Source organism: Siniperca chuatsi, linkage group LG4, assembly GCF_020085105.1.
Source record: "Siniperca chuatsi isolate FFG_IHB_CAS linkage group LG4, ASM2008510v1, whole genome shotgun sequence".
In the NCBI taxonomy this organism is placed as follows: Eukaryota; Metazoa; Chordata; class Actinopteri; order Centrarchiformes; family Sinipercidae; genus Siniperca; species Siniperca chuatsi.
This window is the reverse complement of record NC_058045.1, coordinates 8,002,594-8,024,212: the sequence shown is the minus strand read 5'-3', so window position 1 is coordinate 8,024,212 and position 21,619 is coordinate 8,002,594. Positions and strand designations below refer to the sequence as shown.

General features: G+C 41.5%; 1 protein-coding gene across 1 annotated transcript; it reads right to left on the bottom strand.

Moving 5' to 3' along the window:
- Positions 1 to 11,103: 11,103 nt before the first annotated feature.
- Positions 11,104 to 21,402, bottom strand: cnot4a (CCR4-NOT transcription complex, subunit 4a). The gene is given in 14 exon segments (XM_044193700.1): positions 11,104 to 13,075; positions 14,307 to 14,540; positions 14,809 to 15,309; positions 16,185 to 16,253; positions 16,256 to 16,439; positions 16,544 to 16,601; positions 16,747 to 16,953; positions 17,059 to 17,183; positions 17,337 to 17,462; positions 17,664 to 17,765; positions 18,175 to 18,261; positions 18,503 to 18,700; positions 19,059 to 19,241; positions 21,151 to 21,402. Coding segments are annotated over 13 exon segments (2,394 nt in total). The 5' UTR covers positions 19,233 to 19,241; positions 21,151 to 21,402; the 3' UTR covers positions 11,104 to 12,746.
- Between the last annotated feature and the right edge of the window lie 217 nt (positions 21,403 to 21,619).

Here is a 21,619-nt window from a genome sequence, read left to right as displayed (position 1 = left end):
GTTGTCACAGCCCTTTCTGCACTGCGCTAACAGGAGAAATATGTTGCAGTGTGTATTGTTTAAGAACTTGAGGTCTCAATCTAAACGTGTCCTACCTCTGTAGTACAGTACCCTCTCACTGAAGCCATTAGCAGTGATTCACAGGGCTAAGGTAATGGTTCCACACTAATCCTCCTGTCCCAGGAGAGGCCCGCTTACTTCTGTCATTCTGTTACACACCTCAGGGGCCTGAAGAGCTCCCCTCCTCTCTCTGCTTCCTCCTGGACACATGCTTAAAACCATCTGAGTGTGACTCTGAGGTGTTATGCATTTGCTTAGTGTGGAATATTAAGGTTATTAGGGCCGCAATTAACGATTTTCATTAATGATCTATAAAATGTCAGAAAATAGTGAAAAATGGCCATCACAATTTCCTAAAGCCCAAGGTGATTTCTTCGAACTGCTTGTTTTGTCCGACCAACAGTGTAAAACCTAGAGATATTCGGTGTACTATCACATAAGACAAAAAAAAGCTGCATATCCTCACATTTGAGGGGCTGGTACAAGGGAATTTTTGGTATATATGCTTGAAAAGTTACTTAAAATATGAATCGATCATCAAAATAGTTGCCAAATAATTTTCTGTCGCTTGACAAATCAATTAATCGACTAATAGTTTCAGCTGTAGAAGTTATCTCTTCAGAGTAGATTTGAACTACTGCGTTAAAGTTGGGCTATGCGATTCTAATCCAATACACGTCTTTTTGTCAAATTCAGCGAATATCTCCTCACTGTCCACTAGCTGTCCGTTCTGCGTGTGTGCTGAAAAAAAAAAACCCGGCCTCAGACCGAGCCACACAGCACTATTCCAGCCATGATTTGTGTGTCAGGTAAGGTTAAATGACTTGCCCACAAACATTCAGCTTACTTTCTAGTTTGCCAACATATGCTGTTGTTGTGACGTTAGCTGTAGCAGCAGGAGAGTTGTGAGTATCGCTGTCTGGAGCTGCTGTGCTGGCTCTGGGAAACGTCTCGTCCTCTCTGGCTGTTAGCTTCGCAGCAGCAACTGTAGCGACAGTTTGCTAACCAACAACCAAGCTAAGCTAACCCACAACCTAGCTAGCTATTACTTGCTGTGTCGTTGTTCGCTCTATATCATGGTATTTGTCATGGTATTTCTCCAGAATCGCATACCCCACCTTTAAGTTTAGGTTTTGCCATCCGTTTACTTAGAACATAACCTTTTTAAGCATACTCTAAAACATCTTGTTGAACATCAGTGTGATTTTGACAACATAAAACCTCATAAAGAAGAGGTCTTTTTTATTAAATATGTCCAGCTGTCGAGGTCAGTAACCCTAAAACAGCAAACAATCAAACACATCCAATCATAGAACAGTCAAAGGACAAATCTAGAGATGAAATTCAAATACGTGGGTGCAATTTTTGAGGTGTGAAGATGATTCATTCCCACTTCTGTCCTCTGATGGCGTGAAGCTGAATATTTGTGGAGAACATTGTACATCACGCTGAATGCTGCAGCTCATCTGTCTCTCTCTCTATCTGTCCATCTGTCTCTCTCTCGGCGTCTCTGTCCCTCTCAGTTTCTCTGTCCGCCGCAGGCTCTCTGTGTCTGCAGCCCTGCTCTATGTTTTTCTGTATGGTGACCTTAACAGAAGTGAGCTTCTTCTTCCTTGTCCTCTGCACTGCCCTCAGGAAATGCAGCACTCCTCACTCTGCAGGCAGCAGCAGTAAGGGTGGGGTGAGCTGGCGCCGGTCCCACTCTTCTTGCACACACATACTCTCTCTCTCTCTCTGTCTGTCTTTATCTCTCTCTCTCCCTCTTTCTCCCTCTCCTGAGTGCTGTGAAGCTCCACTGGAATGTAATAGCACAGAGCATCATACGGAAGAGGAGCTCAGTCACAGTGGAGGATATCACACCTGCTTTTGTTAGTTTTCTCTCTCTGTTGTTGTTACTTATCTTTCACGTACCTATGTGCACACACAAAGGGATTCAAAGATCCAACCAGATAACAGCTTACGTGCTCATGTTTACTTTTTTCCATGTCCTCCACGACCATTTGTAGTGAGCGCCTTTTAAAGCTGGCACTAATCAATATTTTCATATTAGCAATGCAATAAATGATTATGTGTAATGTGAAAGATGTTGCTTGCAGTAACAAACCCACAGAGAATTAACACCTGACTCTGCAGTTCCCCTCATCTCTAAGAAGCATTTTATCATCTTTCAGCTCATTGTTTTGGTTTAAATTTTTACTGTTTTGGTTCAGACCCACTGCTCTCATCAACCCCATGCCCAGCAGTTTTCAGGAAAAGAAAGCTCTGATATAAAACTACTGTACGCTACCTGCCCAGCATCAAACAACAGACACAGTTAGCGACTAGCTGGTGAACACAGTGGATCATTTAGCAGCTAAAGAGCCAGGTATTTCCCTCAGGAGTTGATGGAGACCAAAACAGAGGTAAAAGAGAGTGAATACTGGACTGAAACACGACTATAACTGAATGCTAATGTTGCTCCACAACTGCTGTGAACAGGCAACTGTTTGCTAACACGTTTTCCACAACAACTTAGAAGGTGATAGTATTTCAGTGTTTTGTTTACAGCTTGTTCTGCTGCCCCCAAAAGGCCAAAAAACCCCACAAAAAACTGCTTCGACTTCCAGCGTTATTATATTATATTATATTGCAGTTACATATAAAAAGCTGTGATTTTGTTTCCCTTCAAGAAGCTTTAAGGTTGGAAAAATCATCTTCTCTCACTCTCTCTCATACTATCATAGATACTGTATATTCTGTATATTTACACCTAGTGAAATATTAAAACCTAAGACACACCATACCATGAAAAGGAAATATTCTAAATGTCTTGTGCATCATTTTAGACCCATTTTCCCAAAAGTCAACCTGGCATATTTGGTATCTCTGGAAACTTTAGGATAATTAGAATTTAAAATAACGTTTAACGGTTTGAACAATGTTTGCTTGCAGAGCGTGAGTTTGTACTGACCCACCAGCGGGTCAATGGGGCTTAAAGGCTAAGGTTGCTGATAATCTACATTTTTCTTATTGTCAACAAATTACACGAAAAGACAAAAAAACAAAAATGTGTTAGCCCGTCTCTCAATACTTTATGACTTTTCCATTACGTCTGTGGCACCAAGCCTATTGGTTCCTACCGAAGACGTAAATCTGTAAATGAGTCACAAATATATAGTTTCATTTTTATAAAAGGCTGTATAATGTCCTAAAACAGCTGGACACTGTAGTTTTTAGCAAACTTTACTCAAACAGGAGTTAATTGTGCATTTGTTGCGGACTATTTTCAGGGAAGGATTTGGTGCTCTACAGAGTATTTACAGCAGCAGGATGGTGTATGCAAGACTTAACCACGGTGCCCATGTTTATGGTAATAAAACAACATGTCATCCAGTGCTCACAGATTTGTTTTTTGGACAATAATGGAGGTCTATGGTACAGAGGAATAGGATATATATGCCATTGGCTACACAGGAAATGCTTGTTAGAGGATCACCTCATTGTTGGTTTTAGTCTTTTCATGGCTTTGCTGACAATAAGAAAAATATAGAATATCGCCAGACTCATCCTTTAGAAAGGTGACTTTGCTTGCTTACTGGTGGATGTTTATTAGATGTTTCAGGTCAACACATGCACCCAGGTGTCAGCCTCCACATGCAAATGAGAAACATGTAATTGAAACTGTGGTTTAAGCCACTGTCTTGGTAATCCCTGATCAGCTTGTTGGACTAATTGAGGTGCTGTCGGTCAGTGGTGCAGTAGGCCTCCATCGAGCTTAACCCCCCCCCCTTACGCTCCATCATACAACTGCCTGAACACATCTCTTTGAATGAAAAGTCATCCGTCAGCTTTTAGGAAAATGTGTTCTTATCGAGGAATGAGTGCTTACAGCCATGCCTGCATGCAAATGTACTGTGACTGCATGTGCTCATCCCCTCACTGCCTCTGTCTGTTTCTCTCTGTCTCTCTCTCTCACACACACACACACACACACACACACACACACACAAAGGATGGCTGATTTGCCTGAGTCAGGCCTCTGGCTCACTTGATCTTCCCCAATCGATTTCTTTGAAGACAGACACTCATCCCTAGACAAAAATGCCATGCCATTCCTGTTGATGTCATTCAGAAAGTTTCTCAAGGGCCTTTTCATTGTGGCCCAATCAGCTGTGCCTGCACAGTATCATATGATTACTCTATATCAAATCACAAGTCTGGTGTTGGCTTTATCACTGTGTAAAACCAAGTCACTGAGATGCCTGTGCAGAGTAGTCCACTTCTAACAGCCTGATCTGCAGTAGGTTCTGAATGTTAACAATGTGCAAAATAGCTTTGACAGCATTATTGGATCTCCCATGCTTGAGCTAAAGCCCTTGGGCCTAACACCACCCCACCCCCAGGTCCAAGCCCACCAGCCTCTCTTATCCCCTCCGATCCCCTAGGCCCTCTCTCTCTGGCCCACTTCCTCTTTGCATTACCTCCATCAGGCCGGGCTGCTGACACACTTGTTTAATAATTAAGGGCACGTCCATAATTTCCTCGTCTTTGTGGAAGTCCACAAATGGTCTCTGTGAAACTCAGGCCAGTTAAATGCACCTCTTTACCTCGGGCCACTGACAGCCCTACATCACTGTGGTGATACGGGATGAGATGATACAATCCAGTGATAGCAGGATCAGAAGCAATGAGTTCATCATGAATTGTTCTAGGAATGTTCTAGGAATAATGCATGAGTACATGGACTATAAACAAGCATCAATATGACTGTTTGTCCACTGTCCCTCCATGTGCCCATACAGCTATGCTAGCAGCTCTGTAAGGCTGTACTGTGGCACAGCGGTGCTACATATTAAATCCTAACATCCGTATGCTAACATGCCGATGTTTAGCAGGTATAATGATTACCATGTTCACCATCATAGTTTAGTGTGTTAGCATGCTAACATTTGCGAATTAGCACTAAACACAAAGTAGCTGAGGCTGATGGGAATGTTATTAATCTTGCGAGTATTTGATCATAAAGTATTGGACAATTGAAATTTTGACCTGGTGATGGTGCTAGATTAAAGGTTTAGTAATCACTAAAGTTGTTACAATTCATCCTGAGGGAAACATGATAACTCCACCAAATTTCATGGTAATCCATCCAGTAGTTGTTCAGACACTTCACTCACAAAAATTCAAATGTCAACCAAAATGTCACAGCCATCTATCTAATATATGCTAAAAAAAAGCAAAAATATCTCACCCTAATGGTAGATTTGTTCAGTTAGTTTAAGATGTAAGTACTGACAGTTAATTACTTGTTAATATGGACATTTTCTTTCCAATCCAATCTATCCAGCCGTGGTAGAATATGTTATCATTGCTCCCAGTCTGGATATGTCCTTGTGGTATCAGGCGATGTGGATCTCAGTTTACATGCGCCTCCTGCCAAGTGTGCAGTGTCAGCGTGCTTGTCTGGGGCAGAAAATTCAAAAGTTAACATCAACGAAAACCGGCGCTGTGACCTTCCCGCTTCAATTACATCACCGCACAGCGCTCAAGGAGGCTGGAAAAAACAAACAACCTGAGCATCGTTTGTGCGCGCTAGGACACTGTAATGCTGGGGGGGGGGGTGTTTAGGAGTTGATACCTTCAGAGTTACTGGTGGGGAAAGTAGTTCAAGGAATAGTTTCCTTGCCAAGAGTTATATGAGAGGATTGATACCACTCTCTTGTCTGTGCATTAAATATGAAGCTAGAGTCAGCAACCGTTAGCATAGCTTAACACAAAGACTGGCCTGGCTCTTTCCAAAGAGCTAATTAACAATTGGGCCCATAAAACCACAACTTGCAACTGTTGCACTTTCGGTTTTTGTATGGATTAAAGAAACGATAGACAACCTGTTAATTAGTGAGCCTTAGAGAGGCTGGTAGGCTGATTTTGTTACCTTTGGTCTAAGCCAGGCTAGATGTTTCCCCCTGTTTCCGGTCTTTAAGATAAGCTAAGCTAAGTGGCTGCTGGCTGAAGCTTCATATTTGCCGTACAGATATGAGTGGTATGAATCTTCTTATCTAACTCTCAGCAGGAAAACATATTTCCTAAAATGTCAAACTATTCCTTTAAATATAATAGATTCAGTGACTGGGCCAAGACGCCTCCACTACCATCCCTACACTCATAGCCCAGTCTCATTTATTTAACTCACCTACAGCCTGAACGTCACTCATGTAAGGTCTCTCCTCCAACACAATACTGCACTCTATTGATTTGGCATCACTTGCTAAACTTCGGCATCGCAGTGCTTTTGAAAGATCTTAACCTTATATGACAGATTGTGGCATTTTGATGTTCAGGTTAAATACTGATGACTCTTAAATAACTGTCATGTCTTCTGGAGAAAAAGCCAAACAAGGAAAATAAAACATGCATGGGATGCATGTCTTTTCCCTGAGGTTTACAGGAGGGGACACAGAGACATTGTTGGACATAAACCACTGTCCGTGTTGCACTACATACAGACCCCATGCAGCAGAGCCATTACATGTTGTACAATGATGGAGGAGGATGTCAGTTTTCCTGCCCAGGACACATTAACTGGACTGCTGGTGGAATTTACAGTAAAGGCTTGTGTGGGTTGGTTGAGAGTTGTGCACACTGCAAAAAATATCATTCAGTCTTGTACTGAGTCTCTCTAAATATTATTTTTTGGAAAGCAAGAAAAATGTGCCAATGTGAAATAATTTTATGCATTTCATAATGTTGCCACTTGTCTCAAGAAAATGTAAATGCAAAGCCCTGCAGAGAGGTGGAATTATATTATATATAGTCCTACTGGCTACAACTGACAAAACAAATGCATTACATTATTTTATTATTGATTATTTTCTTGATTAATAGTTTGGTTTATAAAACATTAGAAAACTGAAAAATGTCCATCACACTGTCCCAGAGCTCAAGGGGATGTCTCCAAATGTCTTCAACAGTCCAAAACCCAAAGATATTCAATTTACAAGGATATACAACAGAGAAACCCGACAAATTCTCACACTGTAGAAGCTGAAACCAGAGAATAATTGCAGCTTTTGCTTGAAAAATGACTTAAACAATGACCAAAATAGTTGCAGATTAATTGCAGATTAATTTTCTGTTGACCAATCAATCAATTAATTGACTAATCATAACAGCGCTAGCTTTAATAATGTAATATGGGACTAAGTAACTTGTCAAAATGGTAGTTTTTTTGCAGTGCAGGCAGTTCTACTGGTAAGAGAGCCTGTCAAAGGCTGACAAATGGAGAGAGTGCTTTCTGCTGAGAGCCGTCCCTACAGGTTTCCCATGCAGGCAGCCAGACCAGGGCCAGGAAATTTTATATATATCATCAACCATCATAATGTTGTCATATGAAAACCACATAACCTCAAAATGTAAGTTCAGATTGTCCTCCTCAGTGACACACATGAAGGTTTGAAGTTAAACCACTGGATTGCTGATATGCCTAAAAAACTTTTGGGTAAGATAAAGAAAAACGGCGGTTCAGATTATCAACCCTCTCAGCATGGATGAGTTACTGAACGGCTCTACTGGGCACAGTCGCAGGGGCCCAAGAGGTCAGGGGGCCCCTGGGCCTGAGTGACTGTTAACGTTTCTCGTTGTAAAGTCACAGAGCTCAGTTCGACATTGCATCCCTAATGTCGGTCTGTTAGTAAGTCAGTCGGTCGGTCCAGTCTTTGGAGTCTCTGTAGATTAGATTTAGATTTATATATAGTCCCAGTGGGACGTTTGTTTTCACAGCAACATACAGATCTAGACAGTACATGAGATCTTCATGCATGCATTCATACATCCCAGCTCACAGCAGTGTCAGCGAGGCAAAAGGGACAAAAGTCATGCTGAAGCGAGCTCTTCTCCATTTTAAAGTCCTGAATCTCCGACCAGATGGTAGTATGACAGGCTGCGACATCGCAGCAGAGCATGCGCCGATTGAGCCGGAAAAGCCAGTATTTCTGCAGCTCAGCAATACTGGAGATCAGGTGCAACAGCAGCACCTGAGAGTTCTGGTTCACCTGCAAAATGCCACTGAAAGAGACGCATCGTTTGTAGTTGTTTTGCAACTATTTCAGACAAGGGGTCTTGCTCCTATGTTATTGTACATTGTCTCATAATCCATCCACGGCTCTCAGTACAGACAGCGTACTCTTGACGGCAGCCACTGCAGCTACTGTGCCCTCTCCACATGCCCTCATAGCTGCAGTCCTCAAGGAAAGCTAGATTTCAGCAGTTTAACAGACTGAACCCCCCGCAGAGGACAGCTCTGTGGAAAAGAGAGTGAAAAATCAGGGCTTTTTCTGCTTGTCCTGAACACCTGACCATAGTTAAATTCTGTTTGCAGACATTTATTTGCAGACACTCAGCATACTTAAGTTAGACATTATATATCCCACTGCTGTACAAATCCCAGTTCTGGTGCTTTAAAATTCAAGAATATTTTACTGCTACTATTTGAACCCAGGCAACTAAAAGGTGATTCATCTCTATGAATTACCTCTAACCTCTTTTGCTTCATCATTCATCTTCACTCCCCAGTCCTCCCCTTCCCCTTATGATAATGAGCATGAATATGCAGTTTCAGCAAAGCAAGCAAATCAATAAACTAATCATTCGCTGTAGGCAACACTGTCTGTCACAGAGCACTTAATAATTAAGTCCGGCAAGCTTTTAGACAGATTCTGTGAGTTTTTTTCCCCCACTAGAGCAGAAAAAATGAGTTATTTTCTGTAGCTGTAGATAATAAAGAGATGCTATTTTTGACCGTGTCAGGTATGCATCATCACAAAGATACCTCCATTATGTTTCAGTGCACCATCTGCATGAGCGTGTGTTGGTCCGGGAACACTCTCAGCACAGCTTCCCCCCCCTCTGTGTAGCTGCTGACTCATTGTCACAGCCCCTGAATCTGCTGCCTGCCTGCGTTACTCACACACTCACCTTCCTCTGCTAGTGCCTCCTCAGCACCTGGAGCCTGAAACCAAAAGGGGGCAGCTCTGCTTCATCCACATGTCCAGTTACACCAGGACTAGAGCTGATATTATTAACAATTAACCGATTAGTCCATCGACTAGAAAAATGATCGTCAACCATTTGGAGTCTGTCTATTCATCTGTGAACATGTTTTATTTATTGTAACATTGAACTTTATTTATATATCATCAAGTGCCGCTGTGGCGCTTTCACACCGTCTCATTTATGTCTGTACTCCATAAAAAAATGTTTTTGAAAGAAATTCCTAAAACTGTGAAATATTAATATTTTCACAAATTTACAGGCATTCATAGACTTTCAAAGTAAAAGGCTCAAAAAATGAGTTGGTATAAAATCACTTAACATGTAAATAGACTGATTTATAGTTTTATTTCTTAGTTTTCTGTTGTATTAGTGTGTATAAATACTGAACAAATAATTTTTTTATAATCAAGAACTGTTCTATAATAATATTTTGAGTGACCATCACGAAAGGATTTGTAAATTTTTTTTGGCGCATGTGTCGTTTTTCTTGTATTTTGGGCTCAAATGACAAAATGAGAAGTCAGACTTATGACTGAGTTTGTGCTGGAAAAGGACACCATGCATGTGGAGTAAGGACTGAACCAAAGCTGAACAAAAATGAACGGGGTGTGTAGCTTGGTTGTAGCTTCTCCAATGAGGATTTGCTTCTTTTCTCTTTTTTATTTCATTTGATTATATATCATTGATTTTTGGTTAACACTATTTTAAGCCCCCCTATTAAGCATTTATAATCAGTATATAAACAGTTAATACATGTTTATAACACAGTATAATGTAGTTGTAAGGCCCACAGTTCGTCTTTATTAATGTATTTGTCATCAGTTGTAATTCCTTCTGTGAGCACCTATAAGTGGAGGTTGGTGTATGAACAGATATTAAATTGTCATACACCAACCTCAATAAAGTAAAAACACAGTTTTAATAACATAAAATGGGCCTAATATGTCTTCGTCTGATAAGTTATAATTGTTGGCAAACACTGTACATTGATCAACACTTGTATGTATCTGTTTCTGCTGCTCTCTCCGTGAATAAATGTCCATAAATCTGCTTAGAAATCATAGAAAAACTACGCTCCTTATAACTCCAGAACTTGCCTGAGAATCATCACGTTTTTAAGTTTTCTTCAGTATCAATGTAATCCAGTGATAACTGTCTGTACATCCATGGATACACTGCAAACAGGAACTGCTGATAGATTATTCTGCATACTTTTATTGGTGCCAATTTGGCAAAATGCAAACATATATGGGCTAAAACAACTGTTTACATCCCCCAAAGCCCTTTGATTTGGAAAACCCCTGGACTAAATGATTAATAGAAAAAATAACCTGATCTTATTAAACAATGAAAATAATCTTATATTGCAGCCCTAACTGTGGATTGGTTACTTGGTTTACTCATTTGTCTGTTGTCAGTCCCACACAAACTATATTAACAGAGCAAAACAGTTGCGCCTGATTCAGACATTTAACTGTAGAAATAATGAAGCCCCTGTATGAGTATCGACTGTGCTCCTCCCCGTGTCTGTCTGAAGTCCTACGGGACAAAAAAAAAAGTCTCTGCTGCAGGTATCTACTGCTGCATTGGCCGGGTAGAGTGCAGAGCTGAAGGGCTGCAATATGCTCCCAGCAGTGCAACTACACAGAAAAGACATATGGCACTGAAAAATGTGATAACACCTCAGTCTTATCTGTATCATAGCTGCATTTAAGCAAATAAGCCTAACAAATACTTGTGAACTGTTGAAATTGTTATTCAGTGGGAAAAAAACATGGTGTATCTGAAAACTGTGGTAACATGTGTAACCTTGTGTGTGTGTGTGCTCGACTGAAGTTTAACTGCAGAGCTTCACTGACAGAAAATGATCTGCCCCCTAGTGGAAGCCATTGGAATGACATACCATAAGTGATTTATAGTGGCCTTCCTGAAGAGTACAGTATGGTGGTGAGTACTTTAAAGTTTAAATATTTATAAGTGCACATGTTTGAATCAGCAGACAAACACCAGCTCTGAGTTTTCAGTTTTATTTAAGGTTCATTTTTCCAGACCTGCAAAGGACAGTTCTCTTCCTTTAAGCGCCTTAATTTTGTTTTGTTTTTTTCTCACAACATCATGTTAAAACCCATTGTATGACTCAGTGTTGGTTGCTCCTGGATGAGTTTGTTCATTTTTGTGAATACTGTTAAATAGGGAACAGCAGGAGGAGGAAGGGTGGTGCGGGGGTGTGTGGGGGGGTTGGTAAGAGAGGGGGGAAAGAGAGAGCGAACACGGATCAGAATTAAGACTTCAAAAAGAAAAAAGGCGGTGGTCGGAGAGGTCGATCTCAAATCCTAAAGGCTGAGAGCTCCTTAAATCACTACTACAGTACTTGGTTTTGTCTTACAGCGCCTTCCTTTGTGACACACACTCACATACAGTTGCCGAAGTCACATACAATATTGCATATTTTTCAGCAATCATCGACGCTATACTCCCCTTCCAATCATTTGAGCTCCTTTCTCTCATCTGTCCGTTTTAAGGCCTCGTTTAAGCCCTCGTGGGTTGAAAGGGACCTGTTAACCCTCATTAGTATTTTTGACATTTCCTCATCCATCTAGTCATTGTCCTATCTACTTGGTGGCTGTCCATGTTAGGGCTAGCTACTGTAGGTACCACACAGTGGCACTGTGAGTAAGAGTCTAACCCTAGTGCTCAGGATGTGTGCCACGATCTCCCAAAGCCCTGGCTTCCCGCGGTTAGGCAGTGCTCTATCCTCTGATACAGAGGTTCAGCAAAATTTTCCCTCCAGCAGGACGGGGCCAGTGGGAGCCCTCCACTAAAGGGAATGTGGGCCAAGTGGCCCCTCAAGCAGGCCATCTGTGTCCCTACCTAACAGGGAGCCCATGCATAGCCTGTGCCCTCAACTCCCCGGTGTCATCTGCATTCACTCTCCACAAACCCAATCTCAGCTTCTTCTTTTTTTTTTTTTAAACATTTTTTAAAAAAACACTCAAAAAAAAAAAAAAAGCGAAGTACCAACCCCTTTTTCTCTCTCTCACCTCGCTTTATTCACAACTTAGCTGTAAGGGTTAACCGTTTCACAGTCTCCTGTTAAATTGGGGAGGAAGAGGGTCTTTGGGGCAAAGCTTCAAGAGCAGATTCACAGCTTGCTTCATTCCTCAAAAACTAATCGTGACTTCAACTTTCAAAAACACAAATGTTGTTCATGCTTAATCATTAGTTACTTTAAAAAAAAAAGACCTCACTTCAGCTAATTTGTTTCTTTGCCAGTTTGTGGAGTTAAAACTCGTGTCACCACTGGGCGCTCGATGCTATACCGTTTCTTGTGCTCTCCGTTAACAGTGAGCTACACAATGAATCCCATGTTACGCCCAGAATTAGATGTAAGGAGTGGTGATGGTAGCAGACAGAGGGTACCGATAACTTGTGTACCACAAAAAACAAAAACAAATAGGCCTTCGGAATAGACAAAAAGGAAGGAGGAAGAGAAAAAGAAGAAAGCATGTCTGTTACTTTGTTAATAATTTTTCATACTCTGCAGATTGGTGTGTATTGCATTGGGGGGGAGGGTGGGAGGTGGGGGGAGGGGGTACAGGATGAGTGGGTATAAAGTGGTAGTGGGGGAATGGATGGGTGTCTGCTGCAGTCTGTGTTCAGTGGCGGTCCACAGCAGCACTCTGTAGCAGCTCTGTGGCGGGCTGTCCCGGGGGTCTGAAGGCGGTCTGGAAGCCGGGGGGAGGGGAGTGGAACTGGCTGGCGGGGTTGGCTGTGGGAGGGGGCAGGTAAGGAGCCCAGCCGCCGGCGGCTCTGTGGTGGAGGGGGAGGTGGGCGTCGAGGAGGCCGGTGTGGAGGGGCTGGGGAGTGGGCACCGCTGAGCCGGCCGGGCCGTCCATCTCTGTGAGCGCCTGCAGGGACTTGAGCCAGTGTGGTGGGTTGTCATCCTGGAGACAGTCTAAACTGTTTCCTGCTGAGGCCGGGATGCCTAAAGGGGGGGGGGGGATGACGAAAAATAAGACTCTGTAGTAAATACAAATATTGTGAAAATAATTTTGTTTAGTTTTATTTTGTTTAGACAATCTGGCGTTCTCGAAGTTACTTTGTTTCGACTTGTTCAAAATAATCGTGATTGCCAGAACTCTTTTAAAGCTCATAAATAATGTTAATCAAGCTGAAACGATTAATTGATTAGAAAATTTAACCGGCACCTATTTTTAAATATTCACTGGCTCCAGCTTTTTGTCTCATATCACAGTTAATTTAATATCTTTAGTCTTCCGGACTTTTGGTGGGACAAGACCAGCATACCAATATTTTCTGACATTTTATAGACAAAGCGATTAATCCATTAATTGGCAGATTAATCAATGATGAAACTAATAGTTAGCTGCAGCCCTGGCGGACCTTTAGATTGTGATTAACATTAACTGTTGCTTGAAATGCAGGTGCATTATTTGCAGAAACTGCAAAATGATGTAATGCAGCAGGGAGAAGACAATCACAAATTCTTATTATTCCAAAGGCCTTTTGTATTGTAAGATGTTTCTGGTATTTTGTCCACAAATGGTAAAACACTTCCTCTATCAGCTTCCTAATATCCTCATGAATGAATAACTCAGCAGTTTTGTCATGTAAATGAGGCTAGTATAGTAATAAGAATTATTTTTAATTACTGGGAGTTTTTTATTCTTCTGCCGATAATTGTCCAGAGGGCAAAGTGACATTTTTTGATTATTTGTTTTGTCTGATGAAGTCCAAAACACAAAATTAAATTTAGAGCTGAAAGGATTGATCGATTATTTTAAATAATTGACTAATTATTTAAGTAATTTTTCATAAATGTCAAACATTTTGATGGTTTCAACTTCTCAAATGTGCTGTTCTTCTTGTCTTACATTATAGTGTATTGAATGTCCAACCAATGGACTGGGCTTTGAAGGGTTTTAGGAAATTGTGATGGGAATTTTTCACTATTTTCTTACATTTTTATAGACCAAGTGATTAATCGAGAAAATAAGCAGTAGATTAATCAAAAAAGAAAGTTAGTTAATTAATAACTAGTTCAATAAACGACGGTCTAAAACAGAAGCTGGAACCAGCAAACGTTTGGCATTTTTTTCTTGATAAACGACTTAAACAATTAATCGAATATGAAAATGATTGTTGATTGATTTTTGATCTACACTAATTGCGTTGTCATTTCAGTTACTTTGTACCTGTGATGATAGCAGGGTCCATCCAACTGGCTGTGCCGTCCCAGCTCAAGCTGTGAGAGATGCCTGCTGGCCCTGCCGGCCCACCGATGTGGTTAACACTGTTGGAGGATGAGGAGGATGAAGAGGAAGAGGAGTTTGGAAGGCCCCCGAAGTTGATATTGATGTTGGGCAGGAGAGCTCTCAGGCCGTCCTGCCATTCTTTCACATTTAAACCCTCTATAGAGCCACTGTTTTCTGCAGGAGAGGAGAGGAAAACAGAGGTGTCAGTTTCTCAGGTGTTTTGATCACAGACTAGTGGTCAGCTGCAGAACTGCATCGACCAGTGACTCTTTCCTCTGCATGGTCAATAAAGCTAATCAAAACAAGTATCACAATGCTATGTGGCAGTATACACATGTTGTGATATTAAATAACATCATAATGTAACACATCTGATCTGTTTTAATATGCACTGCTTCCACAGGACACCGAGAGGTGCCACAGTGACCCAGGTGTCTGGTACCTGAGATGGGGATCCCTCCCAGCCCTGTGTTGTGCTGAGGGGGCAGATTCAGGTCCAGGAAATTACTGTGTGAGGCAGCACTGGCTGAGTGGTTCAAGTGTGTGAGGTTATTTCGTGTGGGGACGCCCATCCAGGGGTGTCTGGCGGCTGGCTGCTGCTGACTGGCCTGGCTGTTCTGACTGCCGGGGAAACTGAAGGAGCTGTAGATTGCTCTGTGGTGGTGCTGGGGGAGGCGGGGAAGGCCGCTGGGGAAGTGGTGAGAGGAGTTAGGGTTAGGGTTGGGGGGCAGCAGGCTGGGACCATGGTTGCTCCCCTGGGGGAAGGGCCCCGGGGATAAGGGGCTCTGATCCTGCACTGACAGCTCCTTCTCTATCAGGTCGGCCAAGGCCTTGCGGGTGACGTCGAAAGGGTCGAAGCCCAGATCATCGTCCTGCTGTTTGCTGGACGAGCCGAAGCCAAAGGCCGCCTGCCAGTCTGTGGAAGAGGACACTGGTATTGTGTCTGTGAGGAAAGAAGAGAGACAAGTTACTGACATGCTGTCCTGCCTGTGAGAAATTCTTAGTCAATTAGCCACTTAATCTGACTAACTGATTAGTTGATTGGCTGGTGAAAAAGGGCCCATTGAGATCAGAGAGGCTTAAAACATTATTTTATATAAAAGCATTTGTACATACTTAATATTTTTCTTATGGTTTTACATTTCCATTCTCGCGATTTTAAATTTTCATCTCCTACTCTGAACTTCTTCTGTGTTCGATGATCTCATTGTGGGTTTTTATTTGTATTTACTTAGCTGCTTTTATTGTTTGTCCCCCCCCCGCCCGCCCGTAAAAGACTTTGTAATTTTGTTAAGAAAAGTGCCATACAAATAAAGTGTATTATTATTAGATTACTGATTTAAATGAACACACAAACTGTCTCCAATATTATTATTCTTTATCCCATGAATGCACACGGATCTTTTAAAACCTAGAGCTTAAGAACACGTATTTGCCAACACTACAGACATGACAGAGATGCGTCATTCAGTAATGACTCATTACTTATTGCTCATTTCCCATGAAAAAAGATTTATTGACTAAATTTGACTCGGCCCCTGACAAACAGTTGACTAATCTATTAAGAGGGGGCAGCCCCTTTAAAGCATTTTGCTAGTTTTATTATCCAGGGTGATTTACAATGCCTGTAACAGCAGAAAATGACATGAATGAATGCTGAATGACATCAATATCATGATGTACAATTCTAATGGCCACAGTATTATGAAAACAAATAGTCAGAATAAAGCAGCTGCAGGTCAACACATTGTTTGAAAATTAGACAAAAAGCACAACCAATCAGACACTTAAGACGTCCAAAATGTTTTAATTTTGTACCTGATGTGAAGAGGCTCTGTGGTTCGGGGGTCATGGGCCAGTCAGAACTGCCGCGGGGGGAGCTGGGGAAGGGGGCAGGCCAGCGGGGAGAGGGTTAGGATGTCTGAAGTTACTGTTGTCTGAAAAGAGCGACTGGGACTCAGCTGCCGCACCCTCGAAGGGTGAACGGGCTGTGAGGTCTGACACACTGATGGGCACCACCAGGCTGGGCTTGGTTAAACCAGGGGGGGGAGAGGGGGAGTCACTGGTGGGCCTCTGGAAAAAGGGAGAGGAGAGAAACACTTGTGAGATTGTCATTCTCAGACCTGATTCACCTCGATTTATATGTAACTGAAATAAAAGAGTTGAGGTCTTTCTACCTGTTGTAAAGTCTCGCCATTCGCCATTCCGATTGACTCTGGAGGTTTGTCACTGGGACTGCAGAAAGACACGTGACAAATTTAAATCCATATTGACAAAAAAATGCTTATTGAAAAATTTTAAAACTTTTTTTTTTTTTTTTTTTTTTTTTTTTTTTTAAATAGAGGATACGTTGGTGCTTTTGTTGAGGAGTCTATATTACCTGTTACTGTCACAGTTAGAGGAGAAGGGGGACAGGGCAGTACGCTGACCAGGACCCAGCTCTGTTTCTAGCCCATCTGAAGTAATAACTTCTTGGTCTAGATAGTCTAGCAATGGAGGAGACTTGCGGTCCTCTGAAAGCCCGTTGGCCAGTTTGTTATGACCTGACAGCGTCGGCCACCCTTCTTTACCATTGCTACTGTTGGTTCTGTTACAAAGCAGGAGAAAAATTTAAGCTTAGCACAATGATCAAGTTACGCTGTGGAAGTAATAAGATGAAGAACATAGTAGAAAATAAATAAAAAAAACCAACCTCTGTGCAGAGTTGGATTTACTCTTTGACTTCTCTGTTCCACATGCTGGAGGTTGTAGAAAGCTAGGGTTAATTTTATAGAGGTCTTGGAGGAGTTTCTGCTCATACTCTTGATGTTTCCCCGCCTAAAAACAATTGACACAACAGGAGTCAACACTAATCATTTTATTAATGCATAAAGCATAAACCACGATCAACACACACAGCAAAGAGCAAAAATTTAATTCACATTTCAGAAAGAGAAATAAGTCTCAGTCTCAATCAAACAACTACTTTACCTGCATCTCCTCTTTAGTAAAGCTAGCTGCTTCATCCCCCAGCTCATGTAGATACATACAATCAGGTTTGGGACACTGCATACTTTTAAGGAAGTAACTGCAGTACTTTGTTGTGCCTAAAGAAGCCTGTAACAGAGAAACAGAAAGAAAGCTATTGAACATTGCAGGTTGCAGGTTGCACAAAGATGTTTATGTTTTACAGACAGGAAGAGATATAGAATAAAGTTATCGCATGGCTTTTATGCAATTCAAACTTCTTAAACTTCTAGCCATATATAAGATAAGGATGAATGAGGATGAGCTAAATCATTGTGGTTAACTTCTCACCTTGAGTGTTCTGCCATCAACAACCACATTGTTCACACACTGTATTGCTCTTAAAGCATCTTCAGAACGGATGTAAGTGACATAAGCGCTGGCACTAGGCCCCTGAAAAAACAGAAAATTAAACATACAAAGTAAACATACAAGTCAGACAGATCTGGTGTAGCTGTGTCTTTCTAGGGCTGCAATGAACAATTATTTCTATTATTGACTGCTTACTTATGTTTAATCAGTTCACATTTTCATCCCTCAATAATTATAATTCTATCTATAAAATATTAAATAGATTATTTTTTAAATCTACAACACACACACACACAAATAGTAATACTAACTAAAATAACCAAGCAAATCTGTTTGTATTTGTAAAATTGTAAACACAAGATTTCACATTTTTGCCTGGTAAAAGATAAATAATTCTTCTATTAGAAACATGTATATTGATTAAGTTCCGTTTATGTTTATAAACTTATCAGGTATGAGTACATCCTGTCAGTTTGATCCAACCTCTCACCTGTGAACCGGCGTAAGATGTGCTATTGTTGATGACCACTTTATGGATTTTCCCAAACCTCCCAAAATACTCTGGTCGTTTTAGGACCTGTGGGCACAATGCAAAAAATGTATATATCACTTGAGGCTTCAGAGAGCTTTAAATCTGCATTAAAATAATTTTCACTATATCTGTGTATGCCAGAAAAATCCAAGATAAATCTAGCAGCTAATGCATTTAGTTTGTTACAGCTTTATTCACATCAAGCTAAAATACCAACAGTTCCTGACACTCCAAAGTCACAGGTAGCATAAGTCACTGAGCTTTTTGGTGGTGACGCAATACTCGCCTCTGGGTCGGCGAGTCGCTGCGAGAGTCCCACCACAAACACCAGGTTTCTCTGGACCACTCTGACACTGGCCAGATGCTTGCGGTTTTCTGTCACCTTCTGCTTCTTCTCGTTCTGTTTCTGCTTCTTTTCGTTCTTTATCCTTTGGATCTCCTCCTGTGACAGAGGCTTGTATACAGCAGGGTCCTCTGGGTACGGCTACACAAAAACACACACAATTTAGTTACAAACTGAGGTATCCACCACCAAACACACTTCTTGTTTAATTTATGTAGCTTTGTAAAGGATAGTGGGTAACTGAGGACTTTAGTTGTCAATGTGGTCGTTCAACAGGCATCACTAGCCAAAGTGCTGAGGCTGTAAATTGTAAATGACAATGAACTGATGTTTTAAGTAACAAGGTACTTCAGAAGGGGGATCAAAAGTTTATCTCCCCCCTGTATTAGCATTTGGACACTCAACATCATCATCCGTTTTCCTAAACACATGACAGACGAATCACCCTTCAGGTGTGATGAGTTTCTCTGTTATCGCGTTCATCTCATCACCTCCTCACCTTTCTGCAGGCGGGGCAGAGGCCGTTTTCGTCTGTGCGGATGCGGTGCCAACAGAAGCGGCAGATCTGATAGCCGCAGGTGCAGGGGAAGAAGTTGACGTCATCAATCTCCAGCGGCTCCATGCACAGAGGGCACTCCATGGGGTCGTCCTTCATTTCAGGGCTGTGGGACATCCTATGGCGCTGCAAGGGTGAGTGTTGAAGCTGGTCACAGAGCACAGGGCTAAGAAAACATACAGAGGCTAAGTATAAGCACTCCATCATGACTGATTGAAAATAATATCATCAGAACAACTTCTTTCACCATCTGAACTTGTTGTCCCCACATATACTTAATAGCGGGATGGTGTAGCCTCTCAAACTGACTTTATGACCACCAAGATCACAATATCAGTCTGAGCACACCAAAATGTATTTACATAAATCTCTTTCATGCAGAGTTTTACCCATTCAGCAGCAGAGGAAACATTACTCTAGGTTGCCGGTTTATTAGGTTGACCTAGCTAAACTACTGCAGTCTAATGCAATACATCTTACTTTAACGTCAGATATAATGTTGAGTTTTTGATTAAACTTTTCAGAGAGGTGTTGATTCAACTTTATGGCCCTTCAAGAGGCTGTAGTTTGTGGTGCCGCTGGATTGCATTGTGCTGTACACAGAGACGTTTCCAATGTTTCGTCTACTCCATTTTTACTATTGAGGGTAGTTAAAACATTTCAGAGCTGAAACGATTAGGCGACTGACAGAAATTAATTGTCAAGGAATCGCTTCAGTCATTTTAAAACAAAAGTTTCAAGAATTCACTTTGCCATATTCTTAAATGTGAATATTTGGTGGTTTTCTTAGTCTTCTATGATAGTAAATTGAACGTCGGAGTTATTGGCTGTTGGTCGTATAAAACAAGCAATTTGAAGCCGTCCTCACCTTGGGCTCTGGGAAACTGTGATGGGACCCAAACTACAGCCTCCAAAAATCATCATCAAGTTGAATCAACGCCTCCAGTTTCAACAAAACCGTAACATTATAACCGCCATGATGGTTTGAGTTATTGCAGGACTTTGTATTGGACTGCATTAGATTTAGCTACGTGTACCTAATAAAAAGACAAACGACTGTACATCTTAAAAAACAAGCCAGAAACAGCAGTCATCATGTTAAAGTGCTAATGCGGATGTTTATCTTTCAGGGCTTGACAGTACTAGAAACAACGTCACGATTGACGTTAAAGAGAAATGCAACAAACTGCGTTTATTTACAAATGAAACGTCTGTTGTTAGCAGTTAAACACCAGCCCGGTTTCTACGTGACAACACTGCTGCCAGCAGGCGAACTCAATGACAAACCCAGATTGGGAAAACCCGACAGTGTAAAGTTGAATTAGACGAGAACAGAGAAATGCCAACATTTAGCTAATAAATGTACATGTACAGGAGAATCACAGTTTCGCTGCTTCACTTGCAGACATCAGCTGATCGGTGAAGTCGCGTATGAAACCAGAATACCTAGCTAGTTAGCCAGGCTGGTAACTTTAGCTGCTCTTGTCTTCTGGATCGTACATTATGACAGATGTTATTTGACTAACGTTAGGCTAAGCTAACATTAGCCGCGATTTGGTAAAAGAAGCCGGTCTAACTAATAGCAAGTATCCAGGAGCACTTGCAAGTGTAATCATAAAAACAAAACATACAGAGATGAACATTAACTTGATATTGACCTTAAACGTTTAAAAAGCCGTATTCCATAATGTTACGTTTTCGCCTACATATTAATTGACAGCTTGCTGTATGATAACCGCTAGCATCGGCGTAGCTAACACGCTACATTATCATCGAAATATACGGGGTTTTGGGGCCAAGCTTACGACGCGGCCTACACAAACTAACGCTGAACTGGAGGCAAGTTGTTGGCACTATAAACAACTGACATTGCTCTCACGACAATACGATTACCTGGTCAGTGATCCAATAAGCTTGAGAATACTCTATTGTCAGTCTGTAAAATCTTAACAGACACAACTATCCTATATTTATTAAAGGAGGATGGAAGCTGGCTAGCCTAGCTAGCAACTTGGCTAACGTTAGCGTTACTTACCCTGTCCGTATTTAGCTTAGGATTCCACTACAAGGGAGTCACACCAAATTGGGCGGGGACTGCGAGCCAATATATCTGAAATGTCTAAATTTCCACACACGGTCACATACAATAACCGTAGGTGTGTTGTTCTGTTGTAATTTAAAGGCTATAAAGATGTTTTGCCCCTTTCTTTTCTTGGTATTGTAGAGACAATTTACGCTCTAACCACCATCTTAGCTAGCATTAAAGTAGGGAGGAGGGAATGGGGCAAGTGTTCAATGCCACTGAGTCTGCGCAGATGGACAGATACTTCGTGGGAAATTGAGTTTTTGGCGAGTTTAAACTAGGACAAGAGACACGTTTCCCACAAATATGTAGAATGTGGCATTTAAAACAAAATACCAAAATGTACTGTAATTTCGTACATTTTTTAGGTACCTGTACTTTATGTATTTACATTTTATATTACTTTATATTTCTGCACTGC